This window comes from Notechis scutatus, chromosome 1, assembly GCF_049901735.1.
Source record: "Notechis scutatus isolate UNSWTSFEM ecotype Mainland chromosome 1, rNotScu1.2, whole genome shotgun sequence".
In the NCBI taxonomy this organism is placed as follows: domain Eukaryota; kingdom Metazoa; phylum Chordata; class Lepidosauria; order Squamata; family Elapidae; genus Notechis; species Notechis scutatus.
In genome coordinates this window covers 3,448,706-3,465,526 of record NC_142009.1, presented here as the reverse complement: position 1 = coordinate 3,465,526, position 16,821 = coordinate 3,448,706, and the positions used below count along the sequence as shown (strand labels likewise).

General features: G+C 48.7%; 1 protein-coding gene across 2 annotated transcripts in view; it reads left to right on the top strand.

Moving 5' to 3' along the window:
* The window catches only part of TAOK1 (TAO kinase 1), a 95,230-nt gene that overhangs the window by 66,364 nt on the left and 12,045 nt on the right, over positions 1–16,821 (top strand). For both annotated transcript variants that reach the window (XM_087955764.1, XM_087955768.1), the window contains 7 exons: positions 404–497; positions 1,670–1,751; positions 4,590–4,757; positions 8,148–8,351; positions 10,437–10,571; positions 12,709–12,945; positions 16,303–16,431. In XM_087955764.1, coding sequence (XP_087811890.1) covers positions 404–497; positions 1,670–1,751; positions 4,590–4,757; positions 8,148–8,351; positions 10,437–10,571; positions 12,709–12,945; positions 16,303–16,431 — 1,049 coding nt within the window. The remainder of the gene's footprint in view (positions 1–403; positions 498–1,669; positions 1,752–4,589; positions 4,758–8,147; positions 8,352–10,436; positions 10,572–12,708; positions 12,946–16,302; positions 16,432–16,821) is intronic.

Genomic DNA, 16,821 nt, shown 5'->3' with positions numbered 1-16,821 from the left:
GGACTGGTACCGATCTGCATCCCATTGGGAACTGGGCCGCGTAAGCGACGGGCGAGCATGCCAATCCCCATTTCCCCACGCGTGGGATTAGGTCGCCTGTGCGAAACCATCCCCCTCCCCATCCAACCCGCCTTTACCACGGCCAGTCCATGGAGCCACAGAAAAGTTGGGGACCACAACTCTTAATCGTTCACGGCCCACAGATCTATTTGGCACAACAGCCTGTTTTAAGACGGGGCAGTTTTCTGTGCTGGGGGCCAAAGTGGGGAGACTTGGCAGTGGAGGCGATTGGTTTGTGGGTCTTTCTCATCCCGGGTCTTAGGGACAGGAGGGGGAGCAATGGGGGCGAGAGAGGAGGCGTCCCCAGCAGAGTCTAAAACCCGCCCTTTTCTCTTTCGCACAGCGGAACGGAAGCCTCCGTTGTTTAACATGAACGCCATGAGTGCCTTATATCACATAGCGCAGAATGAATCCCCCCTCCTCCAGTCCAGCGAGTGGTGAGTCAGGGCGGGTCTCGGAGGAGGGAGTTGGCAGAGGTTGGGGACTGAGCTGAGCCCTTGGGGGGAGCAGCCCCCTCAGATTGGCTGGCTTATCTGTCCATCATCATCGTGCCTACCTACCTGCCTACCTATCCTCTCTCTCTAACATATAGCTGTCTATATATGTCATATCTCTTCTATCTGTCTCTAAGGTATATCATCTATCTGTCCATATACACCATCTACCATTATTTATCTATATCTGTCAATCAATTTATCATCTATATTTGTATATACATTGTCTATCCATCTGTCCACCTACCTACCTACCTATCTCTGTCTGTCCATCCATCCACCTACCCACCTATCTACATATCTCTGTCTGTCCATCCATCTATCATCCATCCATCCATCTACCCACCTACCTATCACTGTCTCTCCATCCACCTATCTACCTACCTACCTACCTCTGTATATCCATCCACCCACCCACCCACCTACCTACTTAGCTATCTAACCATCCACCTATCCACTTACCTACCTATCTCTGTCTGTCTCTATCCATCCATCCACCCACCCACTCACCTACCTACCTACCTATCTTTGACTCTGTCTGTCTATCCATTCACCTACTCACCTACCTACCTATTTCTGTCTGTCTATCCTTATCTATCATCTGTCACTCTCTGTCATCTATGAATCAACCTGTCAATAGACCGTGGGTTCTAGTTCTGCCTTTGCCAAAGCCCCCTTTGGATCAGGACTCTCTCTCTCTCTCTCTCTCTCTCTCTCTCTCTCTCACAGAGTTGTTTGGGAAAGAGGAAGGTGTGTCCATCTTCACCACCTTGAGTTATTTGTAAAAATCTAAGGTGGGATAAAAAACAACTCTTATCATCTGCCTATCATCTATATCTCTATATATCATCTATCATCTACCTATGTATCAATCCATCTACTGTCTGTCTGTTTATCATGGCCTTCCTGGCTTCTGAGCGTAGTCTTTCCTTCTCCAGCTTTCCCCACACTTCTAAATGGGGCAAAAAAAAACCCATCCCCTCCTTCTCTAGTGTCACCGCACCCTCGTTGGTTAAAAAAAAAGCTGTAGAAATCCCTAGAGAAAAATGAAGTTGAGGGCCGAAGCCTGATTTAAATCAATGTTTCTTTCTCCCCCCAATCCCTTCCCTCTGCAGGTCTGATTATTTCCGAAACTTTGTAGATTCCTGTCTCCAGAAAATCCCCCAAGACAGACCAACGTCCGAGGAGCTCCTGAAGGTTGGTCCAGCCTTGGTCCCTCCCCTTCAAGGGCATGTTTCCCCCAAAATAAGACCTAGTTTTCTGACCGAGGCTTCCTGAGACCGTAATTAAGCACACGCTTAGTCCAAACAACTCTTGTTTTATTTCAACGGCTGGGAATTATGTTCCTTCCCAGCCCATAATGACTCCCAAACAGTTCCTCAAGATAAGCACCCACCTTTCTCTCCTTTGAATTGCTGCCAACAACTAAAGTGCCAAATGAATTATAAAAAAACAACCGAAGTACAAAGTCCACATAGAGTTTCAAGGATTAATCTGAAGAGAACGAACAACTTTGCTTCCTGCAAAGGTTTCTCTACCTTTGCCTGTCCTTTATCCCTTATGGGAGGGGCAATCACCTCCCAGCCTTACTCCGTTGTCTCCTCTTTTGTCTCAGCTGCTCTCGCCTTCTGGCAGCTCTGCGCACATGCGCACTGGGAACAGGCTCCCCTGGGTCCTCTGCCTCGCTGCTGCCAGACTCTGGAGGCTCTGAAGGCAGCCCCCCACTCCCCGATGTCCCTGGTCCCATCCCTGCATCGGACGCAGAACCCTCTGAGTCCTCCCCAGACTCCCGGACTGGTCCCCATTCTTCCCGCCTGTCCAATTCCGCTGCCGTCTGCACAGGCTGCCGGTGAACCACAACACCTAAGCATGTTTTTTTTGCAAGCGAGCCTAATATAAGCCCCCCAAAAATAAGCCCTATTTAAGCCTCTGCACAGCCGCCCATTTTGTGTGGTTGCTCGCGGTGCCACCAATACGAGGTGAGATGGGTGGAGCTGCCCCACACGTACACCGGCATACCTCAGCCGGGCCATCCACGCCCCGACAACTGCCTCACGGCGACAGCACCAGCGGTCACGTGCATCAGGAGCTGGCATGGCCGCCGGCCCATCGCTTCGGCTTTGCTCACAGGAGCAGGAGGCCGAACGACGCGCCGGTGCTCCAGTCGCGAAGCGAGGAAGTTGCCAGGGCATGGATGGCGTGGCTCCGTGGGGCAGCTCTCCACCCTCTCCCCACCTGCCTCATGGCCACGACACCAACATATCGCTGGGCCTCCCATATATGGGGAACAAAAATAAGAAACCTCCCCCCCAAAAAAGCCCTAGTGCTTATTTTGGGGGCCCAAAAGAAAATAAAACCGGGTCTTATTTTCGGGGAAACCAGGTAGTTGTGGGAGGTTCTCTCTCTTGTTCTGGCTTTTACATCCCTTGTTCTCTGACCAAATCCAAGCCCACCTCTGGAACTCGGGGTCTGCGTTATAGCTTTCCCCGGTTTTCTATTGTGTCTTTCGACCCTGAATGCATCCTTGGCGTGTGTCAGTCTGTGCTCCATTCAAAATCCAAGAAAGAAATACTTAGACTCCATAGATTAGAGGAAAGAAATCTTTTACTGAAAATTGAAGTGGAAGCTACAGGTTGAATTCTGAATCTAAGAAATTAGGCGCGCAGATCACATATACAAAGGGATGGAATTGTTCCCCCCACCCCCACCCCAAAGTTCAAAAGATGGTTCCAATCAAAAGTTCTGGATATGGTCATGTGGGCATCTTCAGGGGGTGATGAGGCCTCTGTCCGTTGACCTTGACATATTTTGATAAAGATTTGCAGTTGCGCAGAGAAAAGAAGGCTAAGAAAGGAATAGAAACTTAAGAGCAGGAATTTATACTCCCCCCACCACCACTCCTCATTTATACAACCCAAGAATGTAACACCCCCAGCTCTCTTCCCAGACATTACCCCTCCCCCGTTACTTATGGCAGCCGAAAGATGCAAAGCAGTAGAAAAGATCTTGAAGGCTGACAGTGTGCCTCGGTTTCCCAGACCTCCCCTCCCTAACAGATCTGGGAGGATGAGAGGCCCATTCCATCCCACAATGCCAGCTTGGGCTGTTCCAGGAGAGAAAGGGTGCAGGTAGTCCTCCACTTACGACCACAATTTGAGTCCCAAATGCCCGTTGCTAAGCAAGACAGCCGTTCAGCGACTTTTGTCCCATTGGATAACCGGTTTTCACATTTATGACCGTCGCAGCAGCATCCTCCTGGTCACGTGATCAAAGCTGGGGCACGTGGCAACCAAACCGTGTTTACGACGGTTGCAGTTCCACGATCTCTTTTTGCGACCTTCAATTAACAACCGTGTTATTAACAACTGCAATAATTCAGTTAGCAACTGGAGGGCAGGAAAGGTCGTTAAAACAAGGCAAAGCTCACTCAGCAACTGTCTTGCTCAGCAACAGAAACTTCATTTTGATTGTAAGTCAAGGACCAGGGCATCCCACTGCCAACTCCTAAAATATTTCTATGGCCTTTATAGAGTTGCCATAACAGAAAGGGAGGGGGAAAGGGGTTTGAAAGAGCAGCGTGGCAGCTTGCAAACCAAAAGTGCATTCCATAAATGTTTTTTTCAAAGATAGTAACTAGGTGACCGAAGTTTCTGCCTTGTAAAATTCTAACTGGAGAACATGATCGATGACTCTGGGCTATGGAGGTGTCCCATTGGAGAATATGAATGACGATAGAGCCCAGAGAGGATAGAGTGGGGGGAACCAGGGTCAAGGGTGACAGCGAATGACGTGCCTCAGAGTCGGCTGCACCCAGGCAGTGCCGGACATGTTCACTCCCAATCAATCCTTTGGAAGTGCTGGAAGTTTGGCTCGAGACTCAGGATTGAAATGGGGTGAAGTGCCGGAATCCTGACCCCCCCACACACACCGTTTCAGGATTCCGGATCTAGGATCTCCCTGGGACTTGGTTCCACTCTGGGTAGCCTTGGGGAGAGGGCTAACCCTGATTGGCTTTCCTTGTGCCCTGCATCGCAGCACGTCTTTGTGGTTCGAGACCGCCCGGAAACCGTATTAATAGACCTAATACAGAGAACCAAGGACGCCGTGAGAGAGCTGGACAACCTCCAGTACCGCAAAATGAAGAAGCTCCTCTTCCAGGAGGCCCACAACGGACCAGCAGTGGAAGCCCAGGAGGAGGAAGAGGTAGGAGGGGACGATGGGCTCTGGGTGCTCTCTCAGCTGGGTGGTTTTCTGGCAGGTGACATCCTGAGTACTAGAAGGGAGGAGGGTTGCAAGGAGGAGGGGAGGAGAAGAGGGAGAGGAGGGAGGAGGAGGAAGAGGGAGGAGGGAGAATGGCCTCTGAGCTGGGTGGTTTCTGGCAGGTGACATCGTGAGTACTAGAAGGGAGGAGGGTTGCAAGGAGGAGGAGGAGAAGAGGAAGAGGATGGGAGGAGGAGGAAGAGGGAGGAGGAGAATGGCCTCTCAGCTGGGTGGTTTTCTGGCAGGTGACATCGTGAGTACTAGAAGGGAGGAGGGTTGCAAGGAGGAGGAGGAGAAGAGGAAGAGGATGGGAGGAGGAGGGAGGAAGAGGAGGAGGTAGGAGGGGAGAATGGGCTCTGGGCCTCTTGGTGCTCTCTCAGCTGGGTGGTTTTCTGGCAGGTATTTCATTACCCAACTAGGTGGCATCCTCAGTGCTAGAAGGGAGAGGGTTTAGCAGGAGGAAAAGACAACGGTGACTCTGGGGTTCTTGTTGTTCTTTGAGCTTTGCGGTTTTACTGCAAGACTTTTCATTACCTGACTAGATGACGACACCAGTGCTAGAAGGAAGAGGCTGTGCAGAGTGGAGGATAGTGAGAAAGAGAGAGGGGGAAGGATGAGGACTATGGAGGCCTTGGTCCCCTCTGAGCTTGGTTGTTTTCTTGCAGACATTCCAGCTAGGTAACCTCATGAGTGCTAGAAGGAAACGGGTTTGGCGTTCTCTGAGACGTCTAGCACAGTTGACGTTAACTTAATTGGGCCATGAAACATCAGCAGGAAAACAAGCAAGTTCAGAAAGTGCCAAGAACCCCACAAGTTCTCCTCCTCCTCCTCTCTGCAGATCCCCCTCCCTTCCAGCATTGAGGGTGTTACTGTTCTGACCTAGGCTTCCCCAACAGCATGAAGCCGACTTGATAAACCCCTTTTACTTGATTTACAATGAATTTCCTCTCCAACCAAGTCCCAGCCAACCGTCTTTCAAGATTACAGACCTTTTATCAGGCCTGGAGAGCTGCCAGGCCGATATCTTTCAGATGCCGCGATTACTTGGCAAGCATGCCGGGATGAAGTCATTGTCTCCTGCAAAGCCCCACTCCCCTTGCGTTCCTCTTTTATTCCCTCTGGGAGGGGCCATTCACCATCCACTTGTGCCCTTACTCCCAAGTCGACCCTCGATCCTTAATTCTTCCCTTCTTCTGGCAGCTCTGCGCATGTGCACACTGGGAACAGGCTCCCGCTGTTCTTCTTCCCCACTGATCTCCGACTCCAAAGGCAGCTGATAACTGTCGGACGGCTCTGGCCCCATCTCGGCCTCCGATGCAGAGCCCTCCGACACAGAGTCTTCCCCAGACTCCAGGACTGGCCCGTGTTCCTCCCCAACCTCCTCACTGTCCGAGTCTGCCCCCAGCTCCACTGGCTGCTGGTGGGCCACAACGGTTACGTAGCGGGTCATGAAACATCTGCAGGAAAACCGCCAAGCTCAGCGGGGCCCAAGGACTCCCATCTCTGAGCATATAATGAGTATAAATACTCCGAATGCAAATATTCTTTTCTGTCCAAGGGCGGGGTAGATATTCCTTAAGGTAGAGAGCAGCTGGCACCCCCTCCAGATGGAAGGCATGGCTCATTACGGGCCCCATCAATCCCAACGGGGCTCAGGCCAACTGATTCATCACTCCTGATATTGTATATATACAGGAAGTCCTCAACTTACAACCACGATGGAGTCCAACATTTATGTTCCTCCATGAGACATTCGTGAAGCGAGTTTTGCCCCCTTTTACGACCATGGTTGCTAAGCAAATCACTTCAGTCGTTAAGGGAGAAACACGGCGGTTCAGCAAATCCGGCTCCCCCCATTTGAGCTTGGCTCGTCGGAACGTCGCAAAAGGGGTCCCATTAACCCAGGGCCCTGCAACCGTCATAAATACGAGTTGGGGGCCAAGCGTCTGAATTCTGACCATGGGGGAGGCTGCAACTGCCATAAGTGTTAAAAACGGTCTTTAAGTCACCTTTTTTTCATTGCCGTTTTTATGACTTCGGGCACTAAATGAACCGCTGTAAGTCGAGGACTCCCTGTTGTCAACTCATGACATATTTCTATGGTCTTTTTAGAGTTGCTAACGGAAAGGTGGGGGGGACCAGTGCAGCAATTTGGAAACTGAAAGTGCATTCCATAAAGGTTTTCAAAGAGAGTAACTAGGTGGCTGAAGTTTCTGCAGCACAAAATTCTTTTTAAAAAAAATAGATTTCATTAAAATTTTACAGTTTTAAAAAAACCACAAATCGTATTTACAATTTTTGCAATACATTGTAGCATCATTTTTTCCATCTTCCCTTATTTATATCTATATACATATATACATTATCCATATTTACATTATACGTTATCTATTATTCCTATTATCTATTCAAGTATATAAATTCTCCCAGACCATATAGAATTCTCTTTTTCCATAATTTTTCTAATTAATATATTGCCTGTGGGATTACCTTCCATTTTCCAATTTTGAGCATAGGTTATTCTCGGAAATCGAAAGTGCATTTCCATACATAGTTTTTCAGAGATAGTAACTAGGTGACTGAAGTTTCTGCGGCGCAAAATTCTTTTTTTAAAAAATAGATTTTATTAAAATTTTACAGTTTTAAAAAAACCACAAATCGTATTACAATTTTTGCAATACATTGTAGCATCATTTTTTCCATCTTCCATTATTTATATCTATATACATATATACATTATTCACATTTACATTATATGTTATCTATTATTCCTATTATCTGTTCAAGTATATAAATTCTCCCAGACCATATAGAATTCTCTTTTTTCCTTCTCTCGCAACTCCATAGTAAGCTTATTCATCCCCGCACAATCCATAATTTTTCTAATTAATATATTGCCTGTGGGATTACCTTCCGTTTTCCAATATTGATCATAGGTTATTCTCGGAAATCGAAAGTGCATTTCCATACATAGTTTTTCAGAGATAGTAACTAGGTGACTGAAGTTTCTGCGGCACAAAATTCTAACAGGAGAGCATGATTGATGACTGTGGGCTATGGACGTGTCCCATTGGAGGATATGAATGACGTACGCCTAGAGGGGTGGGGGTGGGGAAAACCAGGGTCAAGGGTGACAATGAATTACGTGTCTCAGAGTCGGCTACACCCAGGCAGTGCCGGACATGTTTACTCCTAATAAATCCTTTGGAAGTTTGGCTCGAGACTCACGATTTAAATGGAGGTCACTGCCAGAATCCTGATACCTGTATCATGCGACTTCCTGTGGCCTGGGACACCCCTGCTCTCAACCCTTCCCTCTCTCCCCTCCTCCAGGAGCAAGACTCCAGCATGGGCCGGACGGGAACGGTGAACAGTGTGGGGAGCAACCAGTCCATCCCCAGCATGTCCATTAGCGCCAGTAGCCAAAGCAGCAGCGTCAACAGTCTTCCAGACGCTTCCGACGACAAAAGCGAGCTGGATATCATGGAAGGAGACCACACGGTGATGTCCAACAGCTCCGTCATCCATCTGAAGCCGGTAATTGGGCCGGGGGGGCAGTGGTGCGATTCAGCTGGGGTAACTGTTAGGGATACACCCTAGCAGAACCTGCACGGCAGGCAGGCAGGCAGGCAAATATGTGAGATAAACGGTTTTTTGTAGCTTACACTCAGTAAAACAGATACACTGTGCTAGTTAAATAGTTTATTCCAGTAAGAGTTTTAGCATAGTCAAAACAGTCCATATATCATTCAATAGTTCAGTCCGTTCGGGGATTATTCAGTTGCAAAGTCCAGTGTCGAAAAAGAGGTTAGTAAACTTACAAATATCAGTCCAGTAATATATCTCCTCGCAGTAGAGATATAAAGAAGTCAAACCTCCTTTCTTCCTTCGACGTTCAAAAAACTCAGCAGCAGGGAACACGCAGTTAGCAAACCATCAATCCAGTATAGTCAGCAATCCAGCAGGTTCTCTTGCTCCCTCTTATGGCGGTTTTACAACCGCACCCAAAATTACATGCTTTGCAGTTTAAAGTGACACACACTTAAACTTACTATCCTAGTTTATATATATTATTTTACCCAAACTTATTCCTAACAGTAACAACACACGGCATTTAGAAAAGACCATTTTTAGCTATATGACTTACTTTTTGCTGCATCCCCGCTGTGTAAAACAGCTGATGCTCGGCAAAACCGCTCTGCCACGTGAATCGGCTGTGCTCAAAAACAAGGAAATAAAGCACAGGAAGAGGGCAGGGGCTGGGAGGGCGGGGTCAAATGATCATCGGAACTACCGGTTTGTCTGAATTGGTTGAATCCCAACCCCTGCCAGGGGCGGCGCTTGGTGAGAGTTTCAGAACCATTTGCTCTCAATGTTCCAGCAACCCTCCACTCCAACCAGTAACTCCGAGACAGACATCTCCTCCTCACAAGTTCCTTTTATTTGGATAGTAACTGGCACAGCCAGCGAATCCCGAATCTGAAAGTTCCGGGTTTCCTTGGCAATAAGTAACAACTACAAAATCCACCCCCTGCACCCCTTCATCATCACTTCACATGCCCCAGTCACCCTCCATCCCAACTTGGGATGTCCTCTCACCCAGGTGCAGAAATAACATGACCTTGAATTAGAAAAAGAACGTTGTTATGTCTTAACTATATACGCTCCAATAAATTCCCCCCCTCCCACTTTCCCAGGCTCAAACTGTGGCAGTGTGGGAGCACCTGGTCTCCATATGGCTTCCAAGGCTGACAGTTGCCAGCGGGAGGGGGACAGGAAGTGACTTCACACACGTCAAGATGGACGACCTCGTGTCATCCTTGGTTCTCTCCAGCCTGCTTGTTTTCTTGCAGGCATCTCATTACCCAAACTAGATAACCTCGTCAGTGCTAGGAGGATGGAGGGCACCTGGGTGCTCTCTGAGTTTGGTGGTTTTCTTGCAGATCCTTCATTATCCAAACCGGATAACATCATCTTGATGATGTTCCCTAGTTGAGTGATGAAATGTCTACAAGAAAATGATCAAGCTCATGGAGAAGCAAGGACATTTCAGTCTTCCTCCTCCTCCTCCCCCTCTCCCTCCCTGCCTCCCTCCCTCCCTCTAGCATTGATGACGTTACCTAGTTTGGGTAATGAAATGTCTGCAAGAAAACCACCAAGCTCAGAGAGTGCCAAGGACCCCTCGATTCACCGCTGACCTACAAATATTCTCTTTTAATCATCTCACGACACCGTTGTGGCTTCAACCAGAAAGTTAACATTTCAGGGGGTCAACTAAATCATGGGGGCCCAGCCCCAGGCCACGGACCAGCACCGTTCTGTGGCCTGTTAAGAACCAAGCCGCAAAGATGAAAGTGAGCAGCAGGTAAACGAAACCGCGCATGCGAGGGACCTCGGTTGCGCACTCCCGGCCTCCCGCAGTCCGTGGAAAAATGGCCTTCCACGCAAACCGGTCCCTGGTGCTGAAAAGTTGGGGGCTGCTAAACTATAAGATTGGCTTTTTTTTTTTGGAGAATGAGAGCCAAGAGGCAGATATTGGCCCCCAGATCTCTCTTGCTGGAACCTGCCTTTGATTTCCTCCCAACGGCCTTCACCTTCTCCGCTCTTTTCTCCCGGCCTCAGGAGGAAGAAAACTACAGGGAGGATTCGGATGCTCGGCTGAAAGGATCGGAGCCCCAGTCTCCACCCCAAGGGACGCGCCACCGATCCCACTACCGCAACCGCGAGCACTTTGCTACCATACGCACAGCTTCACTGGTGAGTGGGTGGACTTGGCCTCTCCCCAGGACCCTGCGCTGGCGGGCCCTTCAAACAACCCCCGGGCTGCACATCTGCCGTCTTTCCCCCAAAATAAGACCGGGTCTCATATTAATTTTTGCTCCAAAAAGACCCATTAGGGCTTATTTTCCGGTTAGGGCTTATTTTCAGGGAAACAGGGTAGTTTTCTAAAAACTAGTGGAAAAGATACTCAGCCTTCAGAACAGAGAACCATCTTCAGTTGAGTTTCTCCAGCAGTGACATCTGTCTGTCTCTTGCCTATCTAAAATCTGCCATCTATATCTGTCTGTCTGTCTAGTTCTAAAATCTATCTATCTGTATGTATCTAAATTGTCTGTCTATATCTATATCTAAAATCTGCCATCTATATCCATCTGTCTATGTATCTAAAATTTTATCATTATCTATTTCTAAAATCTGTCTATTTCTAAAATCTGTCTCTGTATCTAAAATCTATTGTCTGTCTCTCTATCCATCCATCCATCCATCCATCCATCCATCCATCCATCTATCTCTCTATCTATCTAATACCTATCCATCTCTGTATCTGTATCATCTATATATTTCATCTATCTCTGTATCTCTATATCTCCGTATCTCTCTCTCTCTCTCTCTCCCGTCTTTATTACAGGTAGTCCTCAACTTACAACCACAATTAAGCCCAAAATTTATATTCCTAACTGAGAAATTTCTCAAGTGGGTTACGCCCCGTTTGACAACTCTTCCTGCCACCTTTGCTAAGTGAATCAGTGCAGCGTGATAAATTAGTAACATGGTCTTTAAGTGAACCTGGCTTCCCCATTGACTTGGCTTGTCAGAAGGTCGCAAAGGGGGATCATGTGAACCCCAAGACCCTGCGACCGTCGGAAATATGAGTCAGTTGCCAAGCGTCTGGATTTGGATGACGTGACCACGGGGATGCTGAAAGGGCCATCGCTTAACAACCCTCCAAACCACCATTCACCAGAGAGCAACAGAGAGGACAGAGGGGTAGAGGTCTGCAGTGGCCGGGACAGTGTTGCCTTCCTTGTCAGGGGCAAGATTCCCAGAGTTTGGGAGAGCAGGATTACAGGTAGTCCTCAACTTACAACCGTTTGTTTGGTGACCGTTCAAAGTTACAAGGGCACCGAATAAAAGTGACCGATGCCTGTTTGTCCTGCTTAGCGACACTCGCGGCGTCCCCGTGGTCACATAATCAAAACTTAAGGCATTGGCAACTCTCGTCTTTACGACGGTTGCAGTGTCCCTGAGATGTGGTCCCTTTTTGCGACCTTCTGACAAGCAGTGTCAACGGGGAAGCCAGATTTGCTTAAGGACTGCACGGTTCATTGAACAACTGCCGTGATTGGCTTAAAATAGCCGCGACCAAAAAAAAAAAATGGGCGTAAAACAGGGCGCAACTCACTTAATTGTCTTGCTTAGCAGTTGAATCTGTTGTTAAGTGGAGGCCTATTTTTCCTTGCTCTGCCAGTCCCCCCAAGAACTTTTGGGGTCCGTTTCCTCCTCCGGCCTGGGTTTTGTGCTGAGGCTTTGGTGTCACGCCCCAGTTGGAGTCTAACTCTGAGGGTGAGATGGAACAGCTGACAGGGAGTGGGAGTGTGGCTCTGGTGGTTGTGGAGGAAACTGGGGAAGGGCACAGGTTTGGATGGGCACTCAGAGGAAGACCCAGGCCCATCCCCTCTGGATCCTAGGGCACGCAGGGAGGAACAGATAAGGGAGCAACATGGCTTACAGGGGAGGAAAGGGCCCCGATCCCCTTACATGGGCTGCAGCTGGGAAGACTGTTTAAAAGGGCAAACTGTGAATGGCGAAGTTGCTTTAAGCAAAGCGTGAAATTATTCTGGTTGGTCAAGTCTTACCTGGGTTCTGGCGTCGGAATTTCTCCCCTTTAAAAACGGTTCTTGTGAGAGTTTTTTTCTCCAGCCAACGATAACTGGACATTGGAGGCCAAGATGCAGGGATTAAAGGGACTTTACCTACTTTTGGGACTTGGTTGCTTTTGTGCCACGCCCCTTTGGGTCAATCACACTTGAGGAAGGGGAGGGAGGGGGTCTTCCCAGCCTGAAAATGCCCCTCCTCCCCCCCCCGTGGGGGGGCCTTTTTTGGTCCTCGACAGGTAACCAGGCAGATGCAGGAACATGAGCAGGACTCAGAGCTGCGGGAACAGATGTCCGGCTACAAGCGCATGAGGCGGCAGCACCAGAAGCAGCTGATGGCCCTGGAGAACAAGCTGAAGACCGAGATGGACGACCATCGCCTGCGGCTGGACAAGGACCTGGAAACGCAGCGCAACAATTTTGCGGCGGAGATGGAGAAACTCGTCAAGAAGCACCAGGCAGCCATGGAGAAAGAGGTGAGGGCAGGGGTGGGTTTAAGAAAAAAAAAAAAAAAAGTTCGGAGAGCACGCTTCACTCGTGTGTGCGAAGGGCTCACATACTGCCCTCTCCAAGGGATCTCGGAGTCTTAGTGGACAACCAGCTGAATATGAGCCAGCCGTGTGCAGCAGCCGCCAAAAAACCCAATGCAATCCTAAGTTGCGTTAACAGAGGGATACAATTTAGATCAAGGGAGGTACTAATACCACTCTATAAAGCCTTAATAAGGCCACACCTAGAGTACTGCATCCAGTTTTGGTCACCATATTATAAAAAAAAAGATGTTAACAGATAATCAGAGTTGGAAGGGACCTTGTAGGTCATCTAGTCCAACCCCCCGCCCAAGCGGGAGACCCTACACCATTTCTGACAAATGGCAGTCCAATCTCATCTTGAAAGTCTTAAGTGATGGCTCTCCCACAACTTCTGAGGGCAACTTCTGTTCCATGGGTTGATTGTCCTCCCTGTCAGAAAATTCCTCCTTATTTCCAGGTTGAATCTCTTCTTGTTCAGTTTCCATCCATTATTCCTTGTCTGGCCTACAGGCGCTTTAGAAAATAGCTTGACCCCTTCCTCCTCTCTGGGGCAGCCCCTCAAATATTGGAAGACCGCTATCATGTCTCCCCTGGTCCTTCTCTTCCTAGACCAGCCAAGCCCAGTTCCTGTAACCATTCGTTGTATGTTTTAGCCTCCCTCTGTTGATGCAACTTAGGATTGCATTAGCTTTTTTGGCTGCCGCTGCACACTGCTGGCTCCTATTTAGCTGGTTGTCCATTAAAACTCCAAGATCCCCCTCCCAGTTCCTGCTATTGAGCCTGGTTTCACCCAGTCTATAGGTGCACTTTTGGTTTTTCTTGCCTACACTCTAGAAAAAGTGCAGAGAAGAGCAGCCAGGATGATGAGGGGACTGGAGGCTAAAACATAAGATGAACGGTTGCAGGAACTGGGCCTGGCTAGCCCAGGGAAGAGAAGGACCAGGGGAGACAGGAGAGCATCTTCCAATATTTAAGGGGCTGCCCCAGAGAGGAGAAAGGGGTCAAGCTATTCTCCAAAGCACCCAAAGGCCAGGATGGAAACTGAACAAGGAGAGATTCAACCTGGAAATAAGGAGGAATTTTCTGACAGTGAGAACAATCCACCCAGGGAACAGAAGTTGCCTTTGGAAGTTGTGGGAGCTTCATCCCTGGAGGCTTCCAAGAAGAGACTGGACTGCCACCTGTCAGAAATGGTGCAGGGTCTCCCGCTTGAGCGGAGGATTGGACTAGATGACCTACAAGGTCCCTTCCAATTCTAATTATCTGTTATCTTTATCAGTGCTATGGAGCTGTGCTTTTTTTTTTTTTTTTAGCTCAGCTGAGGTGTGGCAATTCACTGTGTCACGTGAACCAGCTGAGCTAAAAAACAAGAATATAGGAGGGGTAAGAATGGGGGTGGGTGGACGGGGCCAGCCAGAGGTGGTATTTGCCACTTCTCCAAACCAGTCAACATTTCTGCTACCAGTACACTAGAACTGGTCCAAACTGGCTGAATACCACCTCTGGGCGAGGGGCACTGGTTGGTGTGAAGGCTTCTTCTCTTCCTGGGCAGAGTGTAGCCACCACTGACAGTTCTGGTTCACCACGATACAGAAAAGATTTTGAGGCCCTAGAGCAAAGGGTCCCCAAACATGGCAAGTTTAAGAGCCGTGGACTTTCAACTCCCAGGATTCCTGAGCTAACATGACTGGAGGAGGAGGAATTCTGGGAGTTGAAGTCCACGAGCCTTAAAGCTTGCCAAGTTTGAAGACCCCTGCATTAGAAAAGATTGCAGAGAAGAGCAACAAAGAGGATTAAGGGACTGGAGGCTAAATTCCATGGGCGCTAGGTATCGGGAAAAAAAGGAGAATATTTTGCAGCTCAGGGTTGAAATGAAGGGTCCTTAAGGCTGAGCTGAGGGGGAGGGGGTTTGCAGATGTTCAACGAGCCATCATCAGTGCTAGAAGGGAGGGGGTTTTGTGGAGGGGAGGAGGAAGAGAACTGTGGGGTCCTTGATGTCCTCGGAGCTTGGTGGTTTTCTTACAGACAGTTCATGACCCAGCTAGGGAACATTATCAGTGTTAGAAAGAGGGAGCGGGGTTTGTGGAGAGGAGGGGAGGAATGGGAGGAAGACGGTGGGGTCCTTGATGTTCTCTGAACTTGGTAGCTTTCATGCAGACGTTTCACAACCCAGCTTGGTAACATCATCATCATGACCACTAATGATCTTACCTAGTTTCAAACATCTGCAAGAAAACAGCCAAGCTCAGAGACCACCAAGAAGGCTAGGTATGTCTAGCCCATTGAAGAGGACCAGGGGGGACATGATAGCAATGTTCCAGTATTTGAGGGGCTGCCCCAAAGAAGAGGGGGTCAAATAATTCTCCAAAACCCCTAAGGGCAGGACAAAAAAACAATGGATGGAAACTGATCCAGGGGAGAAGCAACCTGGGATTAAGGAGAAACTTCCTAACAGGGAGGACAATCAACCTGTGGAACTTCTTGCCACCAGAAGTTGTGGGTGCTCCAACACTGGAGATTTTCAAGAAGAGATTAGACAACCATTTGTCTGGAATGATAAAGGGACTCCTGCTTCCATAGGGAGCTAGACTAGAAGACCTCCCAGGTCCTTTCCAAGATTATATGGGAACCGGGTGCAAGGAAGGCAGCTGGGGAGGTGGGGTAGAGGTGAGGCTGGGGTGCTGGTCTGCCTAAACTGGGTTAGGCCCGGGATGTCCAAGGTGTCGTTGGTCCAGAAAGACTCAGCCTCTTTGTTGAGGTAATTCCCCGTTAGGAGAATGAGCGCATACAGGGAGACGTATTTGAGAGAAGCGTTTGAATAATACACATACACAGCACACACATACACTGTACAGCAAATGTAGGTTTTTACTTCCAGAAAGGTTTAAAGCAAAAGTCCAAAGTAAGCAGTCCAAAAGTCATTCACAGGTAAATCAGCCAGTTTTTTCAATCCAGGGATAATCCAAATATCAAAGTCCAGTGTCAAAAAACAGTTCAGTATCAGACTTACATCAAATCCAGTAATATCAGTCAATTGGAAGAAATGGAGGAACGGCAATGTTTTCCAACAGAAGGAAACAGAGACTTACTCACACTCTCTTCTGAGACTCAGACTAAGACAACCCAGGTTTCTGGCTCCATCTTATGGCCGTTTGAGAAACCACACCCAACTACAGTTTTGCATTTTCTTAAAGTTACAGTTTTAAAATGTTTATCCTGGTTTATATATTTCTAACCCGAATACCTGTTAGGTGACTTATATTCCTAACATCCTTGCTCTCCTCTCCTGGTGTGGCGCAGGCGAAAGTGATGGCCAACGAGGAGAAGAAGTTTCAGCAACACATCCAGACGCAGCAGAAGAAAGAGCTGAACAGCTTTTTGGAATCCCAGAAGAGAGAATACAAACTCCGCAAAGAGCAGCTCAAAGAGGTAACAGGGAAGAGCTGGGGGGGGGAGAGAAGGTTCATTCATTCATTCCTTGTCAGGCCCCAAACCACGCAATGCTTCCAAGCTTCGCGCCTGTAGACAGACTCTTGCCGGAGTGAAGTCGACTGCCTGCCTTTGCAGAACACCCTGGGAACTGTTAGGGAGGCGCCGTCTTCGGCGTCTTTCTCTCTGTTGTGGTTTGCCAGCAGCAGGTGAGGACAGCTGAGGTCTTGGAGAGCGAGGACTCAGATGAGGGGCTGCATGTGAGGCAGGGATGGGGCCAGGACCATCAGGTAGTGGGGTGCTGCCTTTGGAGGTTGTGGAGGCTGGCAGCAGTGAAGAAGAGGTCCCCGAGGAGCCTGTGCACATGCACACAGGGCTGCTCGAAGGAAA